Here is a 13,922-nt window from a genome sequence, read left to right as displayed (position 1 = left end):
CAATGGTTTTTATTTGAACCTAGGTAGGTAAAAATATTTTTAATCTAGAATTCCCTAATACTACCTGCAACTGGTAGCATTTAGTTCTAGGGGTAACATTGATGTTACACTCAAATAAATATACAAACTTGTGTCTAATCCAACTAATTCTTTATGACGATGGCACTAGTTGGAATTTTTATGCCCAGTAGTGGCATTGAACCAAAGTTTTGTTTTTGTGCAACTTTTTGGATTTATTTTCAAAGTATTCAAATTAGAAATTGTCGGGTGTCATATTAAGTGAAAAAATATTCAACTAGTTCCCTGGACATAAGTAAGTGGTTCAAGTTCTTTATATGTTACGTAAAAAAACTATCAACAATGAAGAACGCACTGAATTAAGAGGGCACGATATAATTTCTACTTTATATTGATAGGCTTGTTACTTGTTGCTACAATAACTTTCATGAATCAGGATGTCTTGATTCTATAGTATATTTTATGACATTTTCTGTTGCGCTTGCAGCTCGCTGATCGTTTGCATGTACTCGGTCGTTGCCTCTTCTAGGTCTCTGTCGTTGGCGGTGTGGTCAGTCTCAGTGTTCTGCTGTGCTCCGTCGCGATCTTGTCGCATTCTTAATCTCATTTCACGCATTCGTGCCTCTAATATTCGCTCACGCTTGTTTTCACGATCCAAAATCTGTAACGAAATATCGTTAAAAATTAAAAAAAATAATGTAAAAACCTTATCGTTATTATGTTAGATAAGTATAATAAGACCATAGACTTACATGCGTGAGAAGTTGTTTGTCATTTTTATCTGCAGTTCCTAGGTTTTGGGACAGTTCTGCCAGATACACGGTTCCTTTACTACTCCCGCATGCCACTAATAAACCCTGAAAACAAATAGTTTCAGCATAGTCTTGATTTATTATTTTAGTTCCAGGAAATAAAATGTTTACTGGCCATACTTACCCCTTCATGTGGTCGTAATCTTAGTAAAGGTTCATCGCAAAGTTGCGCCGTGACTATTGGTGCGCTCCTTCTTCTTAATAAATCCCAACACGACAAGCATCCATCCCATTGTGTTACCAACATTAGTGAAAACCTGAAGTCAACGTTATTATTACTGGTCCCTACAACACTCAGCCTTTCGTACACATTCTCTTCGTTCTTTTATTACTTACCTTATTGGATTCCACGCGCCATCAGTAAGTTTAGTACGATGAGAATAAGTCCAAAGAATGGAGGACTCCCGGCAATCTTCGCTCCATACTCGAGCTGTCCAATCTCCTACAGTCAGGAAGTTTTTTAAAAATGTGGGGTTACGTTGTAGGGCATATACCGGGCCGAGATGGGCTTCATACTAAAAAAAGTATGAAGATGTAAAATATTACTTTGTTAGCGCTCGTAATGTATTTGCTCATGTTAATTTATGACTTACTTTATTTGGTAGTTTTTCGACTGGGTTTTTACCTTTGCGATTTCCACCTATCACTGCTCCAGTTTCAGTTCCAACCATGAATCTGCCAACGAAAAATAATTATTCTACAAGATCATGGATTTTTAAGCTTCTTTAAACCGTTGATACGTAATTTCACTACAAAATTACCTTGTTGGTATCGTCGGTTCGTACTCAAGAGCCGAGATTCCTATGGCTGTTTCAATGCTCTGTGTATCGGTAGGAAGCTTAACCAAGTCTATTATCATCGAATCTGTCGGTTCCGCCATGTTCCTTATATCCCACCTGTAAAATACAACAGTTATTTGTGCAACAAGACAGCAAGGTCGTTTTTTGGCGCGAGTGTTGATTTTGAATCCGAGTAAGCGAAGGATTCCAACTCACGAGATGCAAAAAAAACTTTGGTCTCGTGTGACACGTACAACTTTTCACCTCAGCAGCGAGAACATTCAAAATAACCACATACATATATTTAGAAAACAAAATACTTATCAAAAACTTTAAAATATAATCCGTTTGTTAAGAAACAAATATAGTACAAACTTAATCATATTTAAAATCTTTTCTCAAAAATGATTCGTACAGTCGCCATTAGGTACATCTTTAAAAGTCACTTAAGAATAAGTACCAAAAGTCTCCGGTAAGTAGACAGGTTTTGAATACGGAACGAAAAAGTATCCAGTATAGGTACGATACAAATCTCATACTCAGTTCATAACATGCATTGTAATTTGAACATAGTTAGAATTCCTTGTAAAATATGTCATACTTTAATACTTACTGCAAAATACGTCATCTTTGGGTCATTAAAAAGGTTGAAAAATAAACGTATACTTAATTTTTTATAAAAACTACATATAAATATGATTTTATTAGGATTTCTATTGTTTGAATTTTTTTTTTGTTTGTTTCTTAAATCTGCAATCAACCACTTGGGTCATAATCAGATAGTCTGAATTTTATTAACTTTCGTGGGTTATTCCAACAAACACACTCACACTTGACTTGCAAAGAGACCCTTCTAGTGTCTCTGATCTAACTGCAGTATCTGCCATTCTATAGAGCCTTGATGTGTCACTACTTTTGTCAATCAGGTCCCTGGCAAGTTGGGTTTGCGTGCTTCTGGAGCCGTTGCTTGTATTTAATAATAAAAATAATAATACATTCATTTATTTCGGGCAACTTGGCCCATACAATAAATACCTTACAGACTAACATACATATTTATAATCAATAACATTTAAAACTAATTTTAAACTAATTTGGTGACAAACCGGCGTGACCCCGTTGAGTCACCGTCCCCGACGTCGCATTCATCTGCGTCATGGTGCCCCGGAACACGAATACGATGTCTTTCGGCCAGAAGGCAGCACTCGCGATGGTCCCCATCAGCAGCCGCGGCACGCGCACCACAAACGAGCTGAAGTGCACGTAGTGGCGCGACTGCAGCTGGAACACCCTCATCGTGTATCCGCCCTTCCGGCGGACGTATTACACCACATCTGCGACTGCGACAGTGTGATGCAGACGCGCCACATACAGTGCCGTATTCGGCGTGACCGACAGGCCGCCCTCAGCCCGGAGCCTGGATCCGGTTCAGCAGAGCCACACTGACTCTTGCAAGGTTTCTTGCGAGCCTTGCTTTTCTTCTGCACCAATGTGAACCCCTCCTCGTCTACATTAGTGCTCAAGGGCCTGTTCGGCGTCGAAGTAGCCCTCGGTTCAGTAGTTTTAGGCGGCGCAGGAGGCTGGCGGGGCGTGGCGGCTCGGCCGGCCGCGTCAGCATACCCGCGCCCAGCTGGCTGCTTGTTGGCGGAGTGCTGCGGCCCGCGCGAGGGGCGCGCGGGCGGTGGGCGGAACACGAGGCTCAGGTCTCTCACGTTGCACCGGCGGTCGATTCGACTCGAAACTTGATTCCGCTGAACCGGCATCTGCTTCCAGTCGGTTGTTTACAGGCCGCGCTACGCGATTTCGCATTCTTTCGGTGCAGTGAGATACGTCCGTTTCCGAGCGTTGCACGCAGTTCACTCGATTTAGTGCAATACTTGTTGATCTCCTCTTTAACCGTTGGCATTATTAAATATTCATGTATCTCTGTGTTTCTCACAAACCAGTGTGCATGTGAGATCACTCTTAGGACATTGTTTGAAACATAAATATAAATAGATTAGTTGCAAATTTATTCAATTTGATAAATATTTTTAATACTAAAGGTAAGTATAATTTAAGATTGTAATCAACACAGTATTCTTTTATTATGTTGGTGTATGGTGTATGCTTCTTGTTTAATTAAAATGTAAAAAAAAAACTTAGAAAAAAGTAAAATTGAGCGGAATATTCGTTATTCGTTCATTTATGTTCGTTTTTAGGGTTCCCCATACTTAGAACTGAAACTAGAATTTTTTTTTTTTATCAATCCCATACGTGGAGTATCTATGGATAGGTCTTCAAAAATGATATTGAGGTTTCTAATATTTTGCGCGAGACACTTCCAAAGTGGTAAAATGTGCCCCCCCCTGTTACTTCTAAAATAAGAGAATGATAAAACTAAAAAAAATATATGATGTACATTACCACGAAAAATTCCAACGAAAATTGGTTTGAACGAAATGTAGTAAGTAGTTTTTTTTAAAACATCATAAATCGTTAACCGCAATTTACCTTTCATTCAATCAACTCAAATATAAAAATAAATGTTCACGGAACCCTCGGTGCTCGGGGCCGACTCGCACTTACCTGGTTTTTTAGCTATATATTGATCTTTGTAGTTTTTGTTTTGTATTTGAGAAAAGAAAAGCATCGTACAAGTTTCAAAAAATAAGTGCTATAGGATCAAGTCCCTAGTATTGTACTACACTATTACAGACGTTTTGTAATTTTGCGGTTATATGTGTATCCGCAAGTTTAATTGTTTGTTTCTTTTTAGGCCTACAGAATTTGAAAATCGAACTTAGTATCGACTTGATCCTATCTCTCGCTTTTTTCTATTGAAGTGAAAGTGACAGATCAAAGTCAAGTTCAAATATTTGGAATTCAGCGAGTGGACCCAGCACTGTCCTCAGTATTAAAAAAAAATACTTTGTCTCACGGAGTGAGAAAAATGCGATTGATTTTGCTCACTGATTTTTAATAGAAAAACCTGCCTGTTTGAGCTGCTGAGGTGAAAACTTTTTTTTTTACTTTCATTATATTTAGGTAGGTATGTACTAAAAAAGTATCTATCATTTGTAGCTTACCACTTCACAACACCGTCTGGCGAAGCTGAAAAAAATTCGGCTCCAGTTTTGGAGTTGATGAATAAAACGTTTCTGACGAGGTCGCGATGAGCCATGTGTGGAGGACAAACGCCAGCTGCTTCTCCTCCTTTACGCATGTCCCACCATCCCACCTGAATTAAGAGCAAGAAAATACCAATTAAATTTGCGAATATTAATAGATTTCAATGTACTATTAAAATATTAGTTACCTGTCCGTTCAACATCCCTCCCACTAGAATATTCTGATCACGTGGATTATATTGTAAATCGAGTAATGGTTGTGTCGGCTTTATAGTAAGTTCCGGTGCGTTGGCATTTTCTACAAAATAACGATGAATTGTTATGGATGGGCGGTATTTCTAGTCTAGGAGAATATTGTATTAGTTGTTCTTACCAATATCCCATATGTATGATACTTGCTGAGCTCTATTATTTCTTGAGAGATCGACATCAGCATATGCGGTCGCCAAACGTGCGCCTCCATCAGCTTGCCAGGAAAGGGATCGTACGGGTCTTCTGGTACCTGGTTCTCTGTACACGTTTACCGTATGACAACTGCTGCGTTCTACTGGTGGGATGGAAGGCAGCTCTTCATAATATGTCTGATACATGTCTATTGCCTGGTTTTGAAGGATATTGTGCTCCATGCTCTATAAAATTCATGAAAAAAACCTTGAAATTTGCTCTAGATGTAGGCACTAACTTTACTAGGAATGTGGTTAGAATATGAACTGCGGTTATCTTACGTGCCCCAAATGCATAACAGCGTGCATATATGCATCATCCTTCTCAATTTTCCTTCTATATCTTTGCGTGGCTTCGGGATCATTCATGTTTATGTCTTTTGGCCAGCCACCTTCTACGTGTCTTATGCCGGAACTTGTGTACTCCGCTCTGAATTCAGTTTATAATTTTATATACCTATTCATATCTTTATTTTTATTTATTATAATGCACGGCTTACCTAACTGAATTAACCCAATGCTCAGACATGGTTCCGGTGTTTTGTATAGCCACATGCACTGGATTACGTAATATGTAGTTCTTATAAAATACTGGATTATTGGCTATGTTGATCAGGACTTCCGGACCGTGGTCTTCGAACAAGCATTGCCTTCCAAAGTATTTCCTTTTCCTCGTGTATTCGTAAGTTATTTCATTCTTTTCTGGTTTCTCCATATTTCTAAGAGTTGTTGATATCAACAGCAGTCCTATGCTCTAAACTTGTTTGATCAATACAAAAGTTGCTTGGTAACGCACCCTATAGAGTTTATCCATCACAAATTAACAAAATATTGAAACAATAAAATAGATTAATAAGTTTATTACAGGAATAAAGGCATGTAACTTATTTTAATAAAGAGGAATGGGATCTGCTTGCGATGCTCGTCTCAGAGCCAGGACGAGAAGTCTTGGCGGAGACGCAGCGAGTTTTACATTGCACTGCTCCAGAAGAACTTTCCATCGAATCATTGCTCTTTCATCAGGTGACAACGCCTTTAACTGAGCTGCCTGAAACATGTCATTTCATTATCAGTATTATTTCATTGATACCTACTGTCACATGTCAGCATACCTCAATGCACCGTGTTTTTTTATATCCGTTAATTTCGGAAGACGACTTAGTTCATTGCTATTGCTATAAAAAAATTTTTTTTTTCGATTACAAATATCTCTTTTTCTTGCATATAATAGCTTCACATTCCTTGTTAATTGTTAAATTGTAATAGTACATTGTGTCTTAAGGGCGGTAAATAAGGAATTACGAACGAGAGTCTATTAGAAGCCCGAAGTCGAAGACTGAGGGCTTTAATGAGTCGATGTTCGTAATTCTACTACCGCCCGTGCGACATACAATGTTTTTCATCACATTTGCGAGTAAAATTTTATATTTCTATAAGAAAAAATATAATTGTTCCAAATATTGGCGATACCTAAGGCTGCGCTCTTGGCAGCGCCGCCCTCCCCCTACCTCGGCATGTGCCTGAGCCGCGTGTGCATGTGGTCCTGCTGCTGCGCCATGCGCAGCAGCGCGCGCAGCGCCATCAGTACGGACATTTACTCATTTACCGACCTTGGGCTTCATGACAAGAAAATTTGTACGCGCAATGACTCATTTACCGACCACGGGTTTCATGACAAGCACATTAAGGTCGAGGGTTTTATTTGGGGGGTTGCAACCAAGGTAGCCTGCATGTTACGACATTGTTTACGAGCAAGTGTGATGAAAAATAAACAAACTTGACAAGTGACAAAAGAAACCACATATTTAACTTTCTTTTGCTAAATGGGCCAATCAACTTATTTACCCACACTAATCTGTCCGCGACATTTTTCAAACAATTGCAGATTTTTGTAAGTCATCATCCCAGCCTATATACGTCCCACTGCTGGGCACAGGCCTCCTCTCAGAACAAGTGGGCTTGTAATTTTGTAAGGAAACATGTTTTTTCTGTAATTTAATAGATGGTGGTACATGAATACATGCCATCCTACGTAAGTTCAACCTATTAAACCGTGAAATATCTTGTTGGAAGTACGGTTTTTGGTAACGTCAGAGACAATTTTGGTAACGCCAGAGACAATTTTGGTAACGCAGGAGACGCCCAAAGTGTGGGTAAAATAGTTGACTGGCCCAAATACGAGTATGAGTGAATTAAACATGGATTAGTTATACTTTGAAAAAAAAAACATAAATAAAGGATCTTTAGGTACGCTGTTTTACTGCTAATAATTAATTAGCTTAACTCTTGATTATCTTTTAAACAGAAAATGTTAGACCACTTAGTGTCTAGAGAAATTAACTTTATTTGACCTGTTAACGGATATCCAAAATAGCACAGTAAGTATACAATGTGTGGTAGGTACAATGATTTCCAAAAGCCCTAGCTAACTTTTATTAAGCTGCACGTGTGCTAAGCATTAAACAAACAATAAGCATGGCATGCAGTAGGTATTGAAAATACAAACTGAGACAATGGATGCACAGAAAAACCAGAAAAAGAGACCAGCGCTGGGAATCCAACCCAGGTCCTCCGCATTCCGTGCTGCGTGCCATACCTCTACACTACCACTGGACAGGATATGGATTCGACATTGTTTTATGGGATGACCGTAAAAGTAACAAATTTGGAGTTGAAATAAAAAATACAAAAAGACTCCAAATAACCAATCTCAATTTTATTGCTTAGTAGCGACCGACATCTCTTGCTTGACTAGGTGAGCGGTTAATTAGTTCCGAAAGTGTGTTACGTCTCTCGATGAGAGCGAAAAATAGATGTCGCTGTAGCGTAGTAGAAAATAAGCAACCTGAGATATGGGTGCATAGGAGAAATTCGGAAAAGAAAGGGGTATGGCACGCAGCACGGAATGGTGAGGACCTGGGTTCGATTCCCAGCGCTGGTCTCTTTCTGGTTTTTCTGTGCATCCATTATCTCAGTTTGTATTTTCGATATGGTTTTACGGGATGACCGTAAAAGTAACAAATTTGGAGTTGAAATAAAAAATACAAAAAGACTCCAAATAACCAATCATAATGCAGTACGTACGGAGTATCCGATCGTTTCATCCAAGGTATTCAATGGGAGTCGTGCATTTAATTCCCCCGTGTGATCTGCAAATCGAACTCTCAACTCTTCAATATTTTCTTCACTATAAAGAGAAATACAAAGGTAGGTATGTAAAAATAGTCCGGAACTACATCTGGCAAAATCACTGAATGGGATATCAATTCAATAGGGTAGGGAAGTCTGGGCTACGAGCAATAATGGATGGGCAATGAGTGACTAAGCCGTCCGGTCCCTGATTTAAACTAATGTTATTATTAAGAGAAAACACTTGATTGTTTTGTTTGTTTGTATGTATAACTACTGAATCGATTTAAAAGGTTCTTTCACCATATAAAAGCTATATTATTAGAGGCTATAATTTATCTTGGGAACGTGTAAAGCTCTCATAGGACGCAGAATTGCCTCACCCTTTTTGGGTAGGATGATGATAATGGTATGATTGGGTCTTGCGTTACGGAAGGTCACCCCGACCCACAGCCCCGACCATTTAGAAAGTTTTATTCATACGTGACAAGATCTTCGAGGTCAAGATGCGTGAGTAGAGCGTGCAACGAGGCACAAAAGGGAGCGCCGGTCGCGAGTCGGTCGCGGACCTGTGCCACGGACGCGGCGGCCGCGCGCTCGCCGCCCCACGCCGCCCAAGCCGCTGCTTCGCCGCCGCCTAGAGACGACGGAAAACTCGACTGAATTCAGGCCCTATACCTAGTACAAAGTGCAAAATTCGAACTTCGCATCTCGCTGTCTCGCTGATGCTAATATTATTTAATACGAGAGTGAAAAGCACGGTACGATACGAATTTCGTAGTAGCCCCCGGTATCTTGTTGTGACCCGAGAATTACGAGAAGATTACTCCCGGTCAATAAGTGTAAAAATTATGTGAAGATTGAAGTGCCGACAAATGTACAGAACGCTGGTGTGTGGTTACGGCACCCGCAGCAGCAATTGTATCCTTAACAAGCAATACCATATACTATAATAGGCTACGAATAATAATAGGCTTAGTTGATTGGGGAATCGGGAGACGTGAGCAGAACCAATCATAATAAATTAAATATTGATCAATGGATCGTTCACAAATATATAAACCTTCACACCTTTAATTACCTATTGTATACTGTACCCTTAGTGTAAGTTTTCGGTTACAAAATACGTCTCGATCGCGTTCGCGTTAATATCTCAATTTATATGGAAACACGAACATCGCAAACGTTCCGCTAGAGGCGCTGTTCGTGTTTCCATACAAATTGAGATTTTAACGCGAACGCGATCGAGACGTATTTTGTAACCGAAAACTTACTCTAAGAGCACTGACCATGCAGTGGTGTAACGTCGTAACAACTCGATCCATGCCTTCAGTGATGACAAGTGTGGCAAAGCTTTTAAGTCCACTTAGTCTGAGGAGGAGTTGCATCCAAAAACATACTGACCTAACTCTCCAGGTTGCCTGACGAAAATGTTCACTCCACACCACTGCCATGCAGTAATTTATAGGTACAATTTCAGATTGTCTATCGCTGTTCAATACGGCAACGCGCGGCGAGTGTGGGCACCTTTGCACCTGGTATGACGCAGCGCGGGTTATTTGACTGATTGTGTGTGTACCTATTTATCTGTCTTTTCTATTATTTATTTAAATTTGTGTAACTTGACATTATTTTAATAAATAATACAATTACTTTTTGTTTTTAAACATTAATCATCATCATCATCATCATCATCAGCCTATGTTCGTCCACTGCTGGACATAGGCCTCTCCCATGGCACGCCACTGAGCACGATCCTCGGCTACTCTCATCCAGCTCTTGCCAGCCTCCCTGCGAAGATCATCGCTCCACCGAGTCTGAGGACGTCCTACGCTACGTTTGCCGATCCGTGGTCTCCACTCAAGAACTCGTCTACCCCAACGGTTATCGGTTCTTCGGGTTATATGGCCGGCCCATTGCCACTTCAGCGTGCTAATGCGCTGGGCTATGTCGATAACTTTGGTTCTCTGTCGGATCACTTCGTTACGAATTCTATCTTTCAGAGAAACTCCGAGCATAGCCCTTTCCATAGCACGTTGAGCAACTTTAAATTTGTGGACCAGCCCTAACGTGAGCGTCCATGTTGCAGCACCGTATGTCATGACATATATGATTAAACATTAATAAGAAATAATAATCCCACTAATAGTAGTAGCTACGATAACTAAATGAATCCGGTAAAATTGGTACCTACAGCTCACGTCTTCCAAATCGCCTATAACCATCTGCGACGACTCGCCTTTGCTTTGTATCCCAGCATCCATATATGACACAACAAAGCGTGCATAATAAATTTACCTATGATGTAACTCTTTTTATAGGGTCGGTACGACGTGTCAGAATTTTTGCACGCTCTACAATGCAATGGCAGATATGAAGTCAGGTGACTTGACCTAAACTAATTGCTAATTTAGTAAGTAGTTCACGTACGAGTATTGGCCTGGTTCCGCACATAGAGGAGCAGCGCCTCCGCGTCCGCAGTGTGCGGCTGGTGCGTGACGACGGAGCGCGCGCACACTTGCACGGCCACGCGGCCGCGCCACGACACGCGTGCGTCCGCTATGAACAGCACGCTCTCCAGCGGTCGCCACTCCTCCGCTCTGAACAAAATTGATCATGTAAATAAGAATAAATGGTACAGTCACCAGTACCAATATCTGACACAACAAAGCGTGCGTACAAATCTGATATGACTATTAGGACGTGTCAGATATTTTTGCGCTCTCCTCTGAGGCAGATATTAATGCAGGTGACTGTACAGTCAAGGGCAAAGATATTGACACGGCCGAAGTTGCAAAAATATGTATACACGGCCTTAATGTTAAGTGCATAAAGTCGTGTACTTATACATATTTTTGCAACTTTGGCCGTGTCGATATCTTTGCCCTTGACTGTACAAAAATATGTACAGTAGATGAACTGGTGGTGCTCAAAATAATCTAAACATTCTTACCTTGGCAGTAGTAGTCGTGTGTAGATCATTTTGAACACTGTAGGGTACCGCTCATCCACTTCTGCTGCTGACTGTATCTATGTTATTTGGATTAAATAATAAGTACAGTCAACAAATAAAACAATCAACAAAAAGATTGTAGGGGTTGTTGTTGTTTCTTTAAAAAAATATGGCTCTGTCCATCGGAGGACAATTTTGCCAGTGTCTAGTAGTTTTTGCCGTTGTACGGTAAAAAAATCTAGAAAACGAAATATGAGAGGTAATGGTGGATGAAAGATGACAGCGCGACCATTGTAAGGGTTAAAAATATTTTTTTAAATAAAACTGATTAATCTTAGAGCACTCGGAACGATCTGTCAACTGTTTCGTACAGATCACAAAGGAATAGTTTGGCATTAAGCTTGATACGCACTGACAGCGGTGGTGTAGCGGTGCGGAGGTGGTGCCGGTTGTAATATGCGGACTCTTTCATGTTAGCTCGAATATTACAACCGGTATCCGCACGGCTCCGCCACCGCTGTCAGTCGGTTTCAAGCTGATATTAGCTTGTGCAAGGTCCGCCCGGATTGCTACCACCATCTTGCTCGCTAATCCTGCCGTGAAGCAGCAGTGCTTGCATTGTTGTGTTTCGGCGTGGAGAGTAAGACAGCCGGTGAAATTACTGGCACGTGAGGTATCCCATCTTGGGCCTCTAGGTTGGCGGCGCGTTTGTAATACCCCTGGTGTTGCAGATGTTTATGGGCGGTGGTGACCTCTTACCATCAGGAGACCCACTTGCTCGTTTTCCTTCCAGTCGTATAAAAAAAAAAGTTTATATTACCTTTGTATAGTATCGATGTCAAAGATGTCCAATACAACAGAAGCAGGAGTCGTATTGTCTACCAGATCTACGCTACGCACCGACATGTCGACACCGGCTTTAGTTTTTATGTTTTTCACGGGTTTCACAGATTTTACCACTACTAGCAAGTCAACGTAAACATTATTGCTTTGTTCTGTAATAAAATAAATAACTACAATAGTAGAGACGGGCTTGCACAGACCACAAACCACAATTGATTTTAACTTCAAGTTAATTGCTATTTAACCCAGGGTAGTCAAGGGTGTCATGCGTAAATAGAGATTAATGTTTTTTTTTTTACCCTAAACCGTGTAAGCGGGCGTAATTGTGAGAACATTTTATCGCTTTTAATCCAAAATCACCCATCCAACAACTTATACCTTCGTTTGATGACTCCAAGTCGTTAACTTAATACATCGCAGTAGACACCAATGTTTCCATGTTTGAGCAAATAAAAATGTCTGATTAAAGATTAAGAGCGTTTATACCTGCTGAGCTGGCAACGTTGCATTTTTGTTAGTTTTTCTCGATTATTCCATAAAAATTGAATGAAAAATAATAATGTTGTCTGATAGAACACTTCTTAATATATTAGTTAATGTGTCTACTCCATTAATTATTCGTTAGACTTTTATTTTCTACAATAACCGGTCATAAACATTAATTCGCTTTTAAGGAATATAAAAGTTTATCTTGAATAATTATTGGAGTAGACACATTCACTTATATATTAAGAAGTGTTCTATCGGAACCCCTTTTTTTAATTTTCATTCATTTATTATGAAATAATCGAGAAAAACTAACAAAAATGTGACGTTGCCAGCTCAGCAGGTATAAACGCTCTTAATATTATCCACAGGAGACAATCTTTTTTCACTAGCTTTTATTTAACTTGCAAGGTGCTTTTACATACAGTAGGTAGTAAATATAATGTAGTAAGTAAGTTTATTATGTAAAGGACTTGTCCGTTTCAAACCTTGGAAGTTGAATTTCGCCCACTTCCAGTGATCGAATAGGAAATCGTAAAATTCAAACCTGGCAGTTTCATGACTTCACCAAGTCCGTGGTACGCAGCTGATGGCTTGGATGGAATGTGCAGAAGCGGTAAGAACGAAGTAAACGAATCGCCGGTGTGTATGGCCACATCTGACATGCCTTCGTTCAAGCACAGCTCGAAAGGTGAAGATGTCTTAAAAATTAGGAAAACCTTAGTATTATTTACAATGTTATTAATTGTTAAATGCACTTACCTATTAAAATTAAACTTACGAGCGGTTTGAACATTTCACTGCCCCCTTTCACGCTTATCTTCGGTGATGATATTTCGACTGAAATGCAAAATAAACGTTTTCACAATGAACATTCTGACGTGATTCTTATTAAACTTTTGCAACGGCAACGGTAACATGACTGTTAACTTTTTTCGTTCTTTTCGAAAGGACTTACCAACATCGCCTACGAGAAATCTTTCATAGAATGTTATAACATAATACTCTGAACCCCACACATCGATATAAATGGTATCCACATCAGAATCCCTTAGCGTGAAGGAAGTAACTCCCCTTGACTCTCCGTTCCTTTTTTTAGAACCAAATATTCGTGGTTTGTTTTTTGCAATTATAATGCCAACTATAAATGCATTTTTTAAATTAATGTTCAAGTTGTTCAGACGAACTCTTTGCACTCCTGCCATCCTACTAAAGTAATTATGGTAATGGTAATAAATAATTCAAATTTTGCAACTTCTACACACTACGACTCGAAACTATGTGCAGCGCGCCAAAATTATGATCGGAACCGGAACCGGAAAAGAAACTGTTTAAGGTGCTGAACTCAT

General features: G+C 39.9%; 2 protein-coding genes across 2 annotated transcripts; both read right to left on the bottom strand.

The window, feature by feature from the left end:
• Positions 1-100: 100 nt before the first annotated feature.
• Dnai2 (dynein, axonemal, intermediate chain 2) lies at positions 101-5,899 on the bottom strand. The gene is made up of 11 exons (XM_074091169.1): positions 5,663-5,899; positions 5,445-5,592; positions 5,093-5,348; positions 4,908-5,017; positions 4,678-4,829; positions 1,592-1,726; positions 1,424-1,505; positions 1,167-1,345; positions 955-1,087; positions 771-875; positions 101-679 (listed from the first exon to the last, which is right to left on the bottom strand). The coding sequence occupies exons 1-11, from the start codon at positions 5,875-5,877 to the stop codon at positions 479-481; spliced, it is 1,716 nt and encodes a 571-aa protein (XP_073947270.1). The 5' UTR covers positions 5,878-5,899; the 3' UTR covers positions 101-478.
• A 148-nt stretch (positions 5,900-6,047) lies between these two features.
• hdm (meiosis specific with OB domains hold'em) lies at positions 6,048-13,841 on the bottom strand. The gene is made up of 8 exons (XM_074091175.1): positions 13,532-13,841; positions 13,355-13,413; positions 13,121-13,274; positions 12,065-12,239; positions 10,722-10,891; positions 8,775-8,928; positions 8,247-8,349; positions 6,048-6,210 (listed from the first exon to the last, which is right to left on the bottom strand). Exons 1-8 carry the CDS (start codon positions 13,776-13,778, stop codon positions 6,052-6,054), a joined length of 1,221 nt encoding a protein of 406 aa, XP_073947276.1. The 5' UTR covers positions 13,779-13,841; the 3' UTR covers positions 6,048-6,051.
• Between the last annotated feature and the right edge of the window lie 81 nt (positions 13,842-13,922).

This window comes from Choristoneura fumiferana, chromosome 8 (genome assembly GCF_025370935.1).
Source record: "Choristoneura fumiferana chromosome 8, NRCan_CFum_1, whole genome shotgun sequence".
NCBI lineage: Eukaryota > Metazoa > Arthropoda > Insecta > Lepidoptera > Tortricidae > Choristoneura > Choristoneura fumiferana.
Note: the sequence above shows the minus strand (reverse complement) of the source record. Positions and strands in the feature narration are given on the sequence as shown.

Excerpts from the sequence above, each read along its gene's own strand:
- Dnai2 (XM_074091169.1), bottom strand. The coding sequence starts at position 5,877 with ATGGAGAAACCAGAAAAGAATGAAATAACTTACGAATACACGAGGAAA. Across the intron at positions 1,727-4,677 it reads CCAGACGGTGTTGTGAAGTG|GTGGGATATAAGGAACATGG; the intron begins GTAAGCTACAAA and ends TGTATTTTACAG. Across the intron at positions 680-770 it reads ACAAACAACTTCTCACGCAT|ATTTTGGATCGTGAAAACAA; the intron begins GTAAGTCTATGG and ends ATTTCGTTACAG.
- hdm (XM_074091175.1), bottom strand. The coding sequence starts at position 13,778 with ATGGCAGGAGTGCAAAGAGTTCGTCTGAACAACTTGAACATTAATTTA. Across the intron at positions 13,414-13,531 it reads ATTTCTCGTAGGCGATGTTG|TCGAAATATCATCACCGAAG; the intron begins GTAAGTCCTTTC and ends TTTGCATTTCAG. Across the intron at positions 13,275-13,354 it reads GTGAAATGTTCAAACCGCTC|ACATCTTCACCTTTCGAGCT; the intron begins GTAAGTTTAATT and ends CTAATTTTTAAG.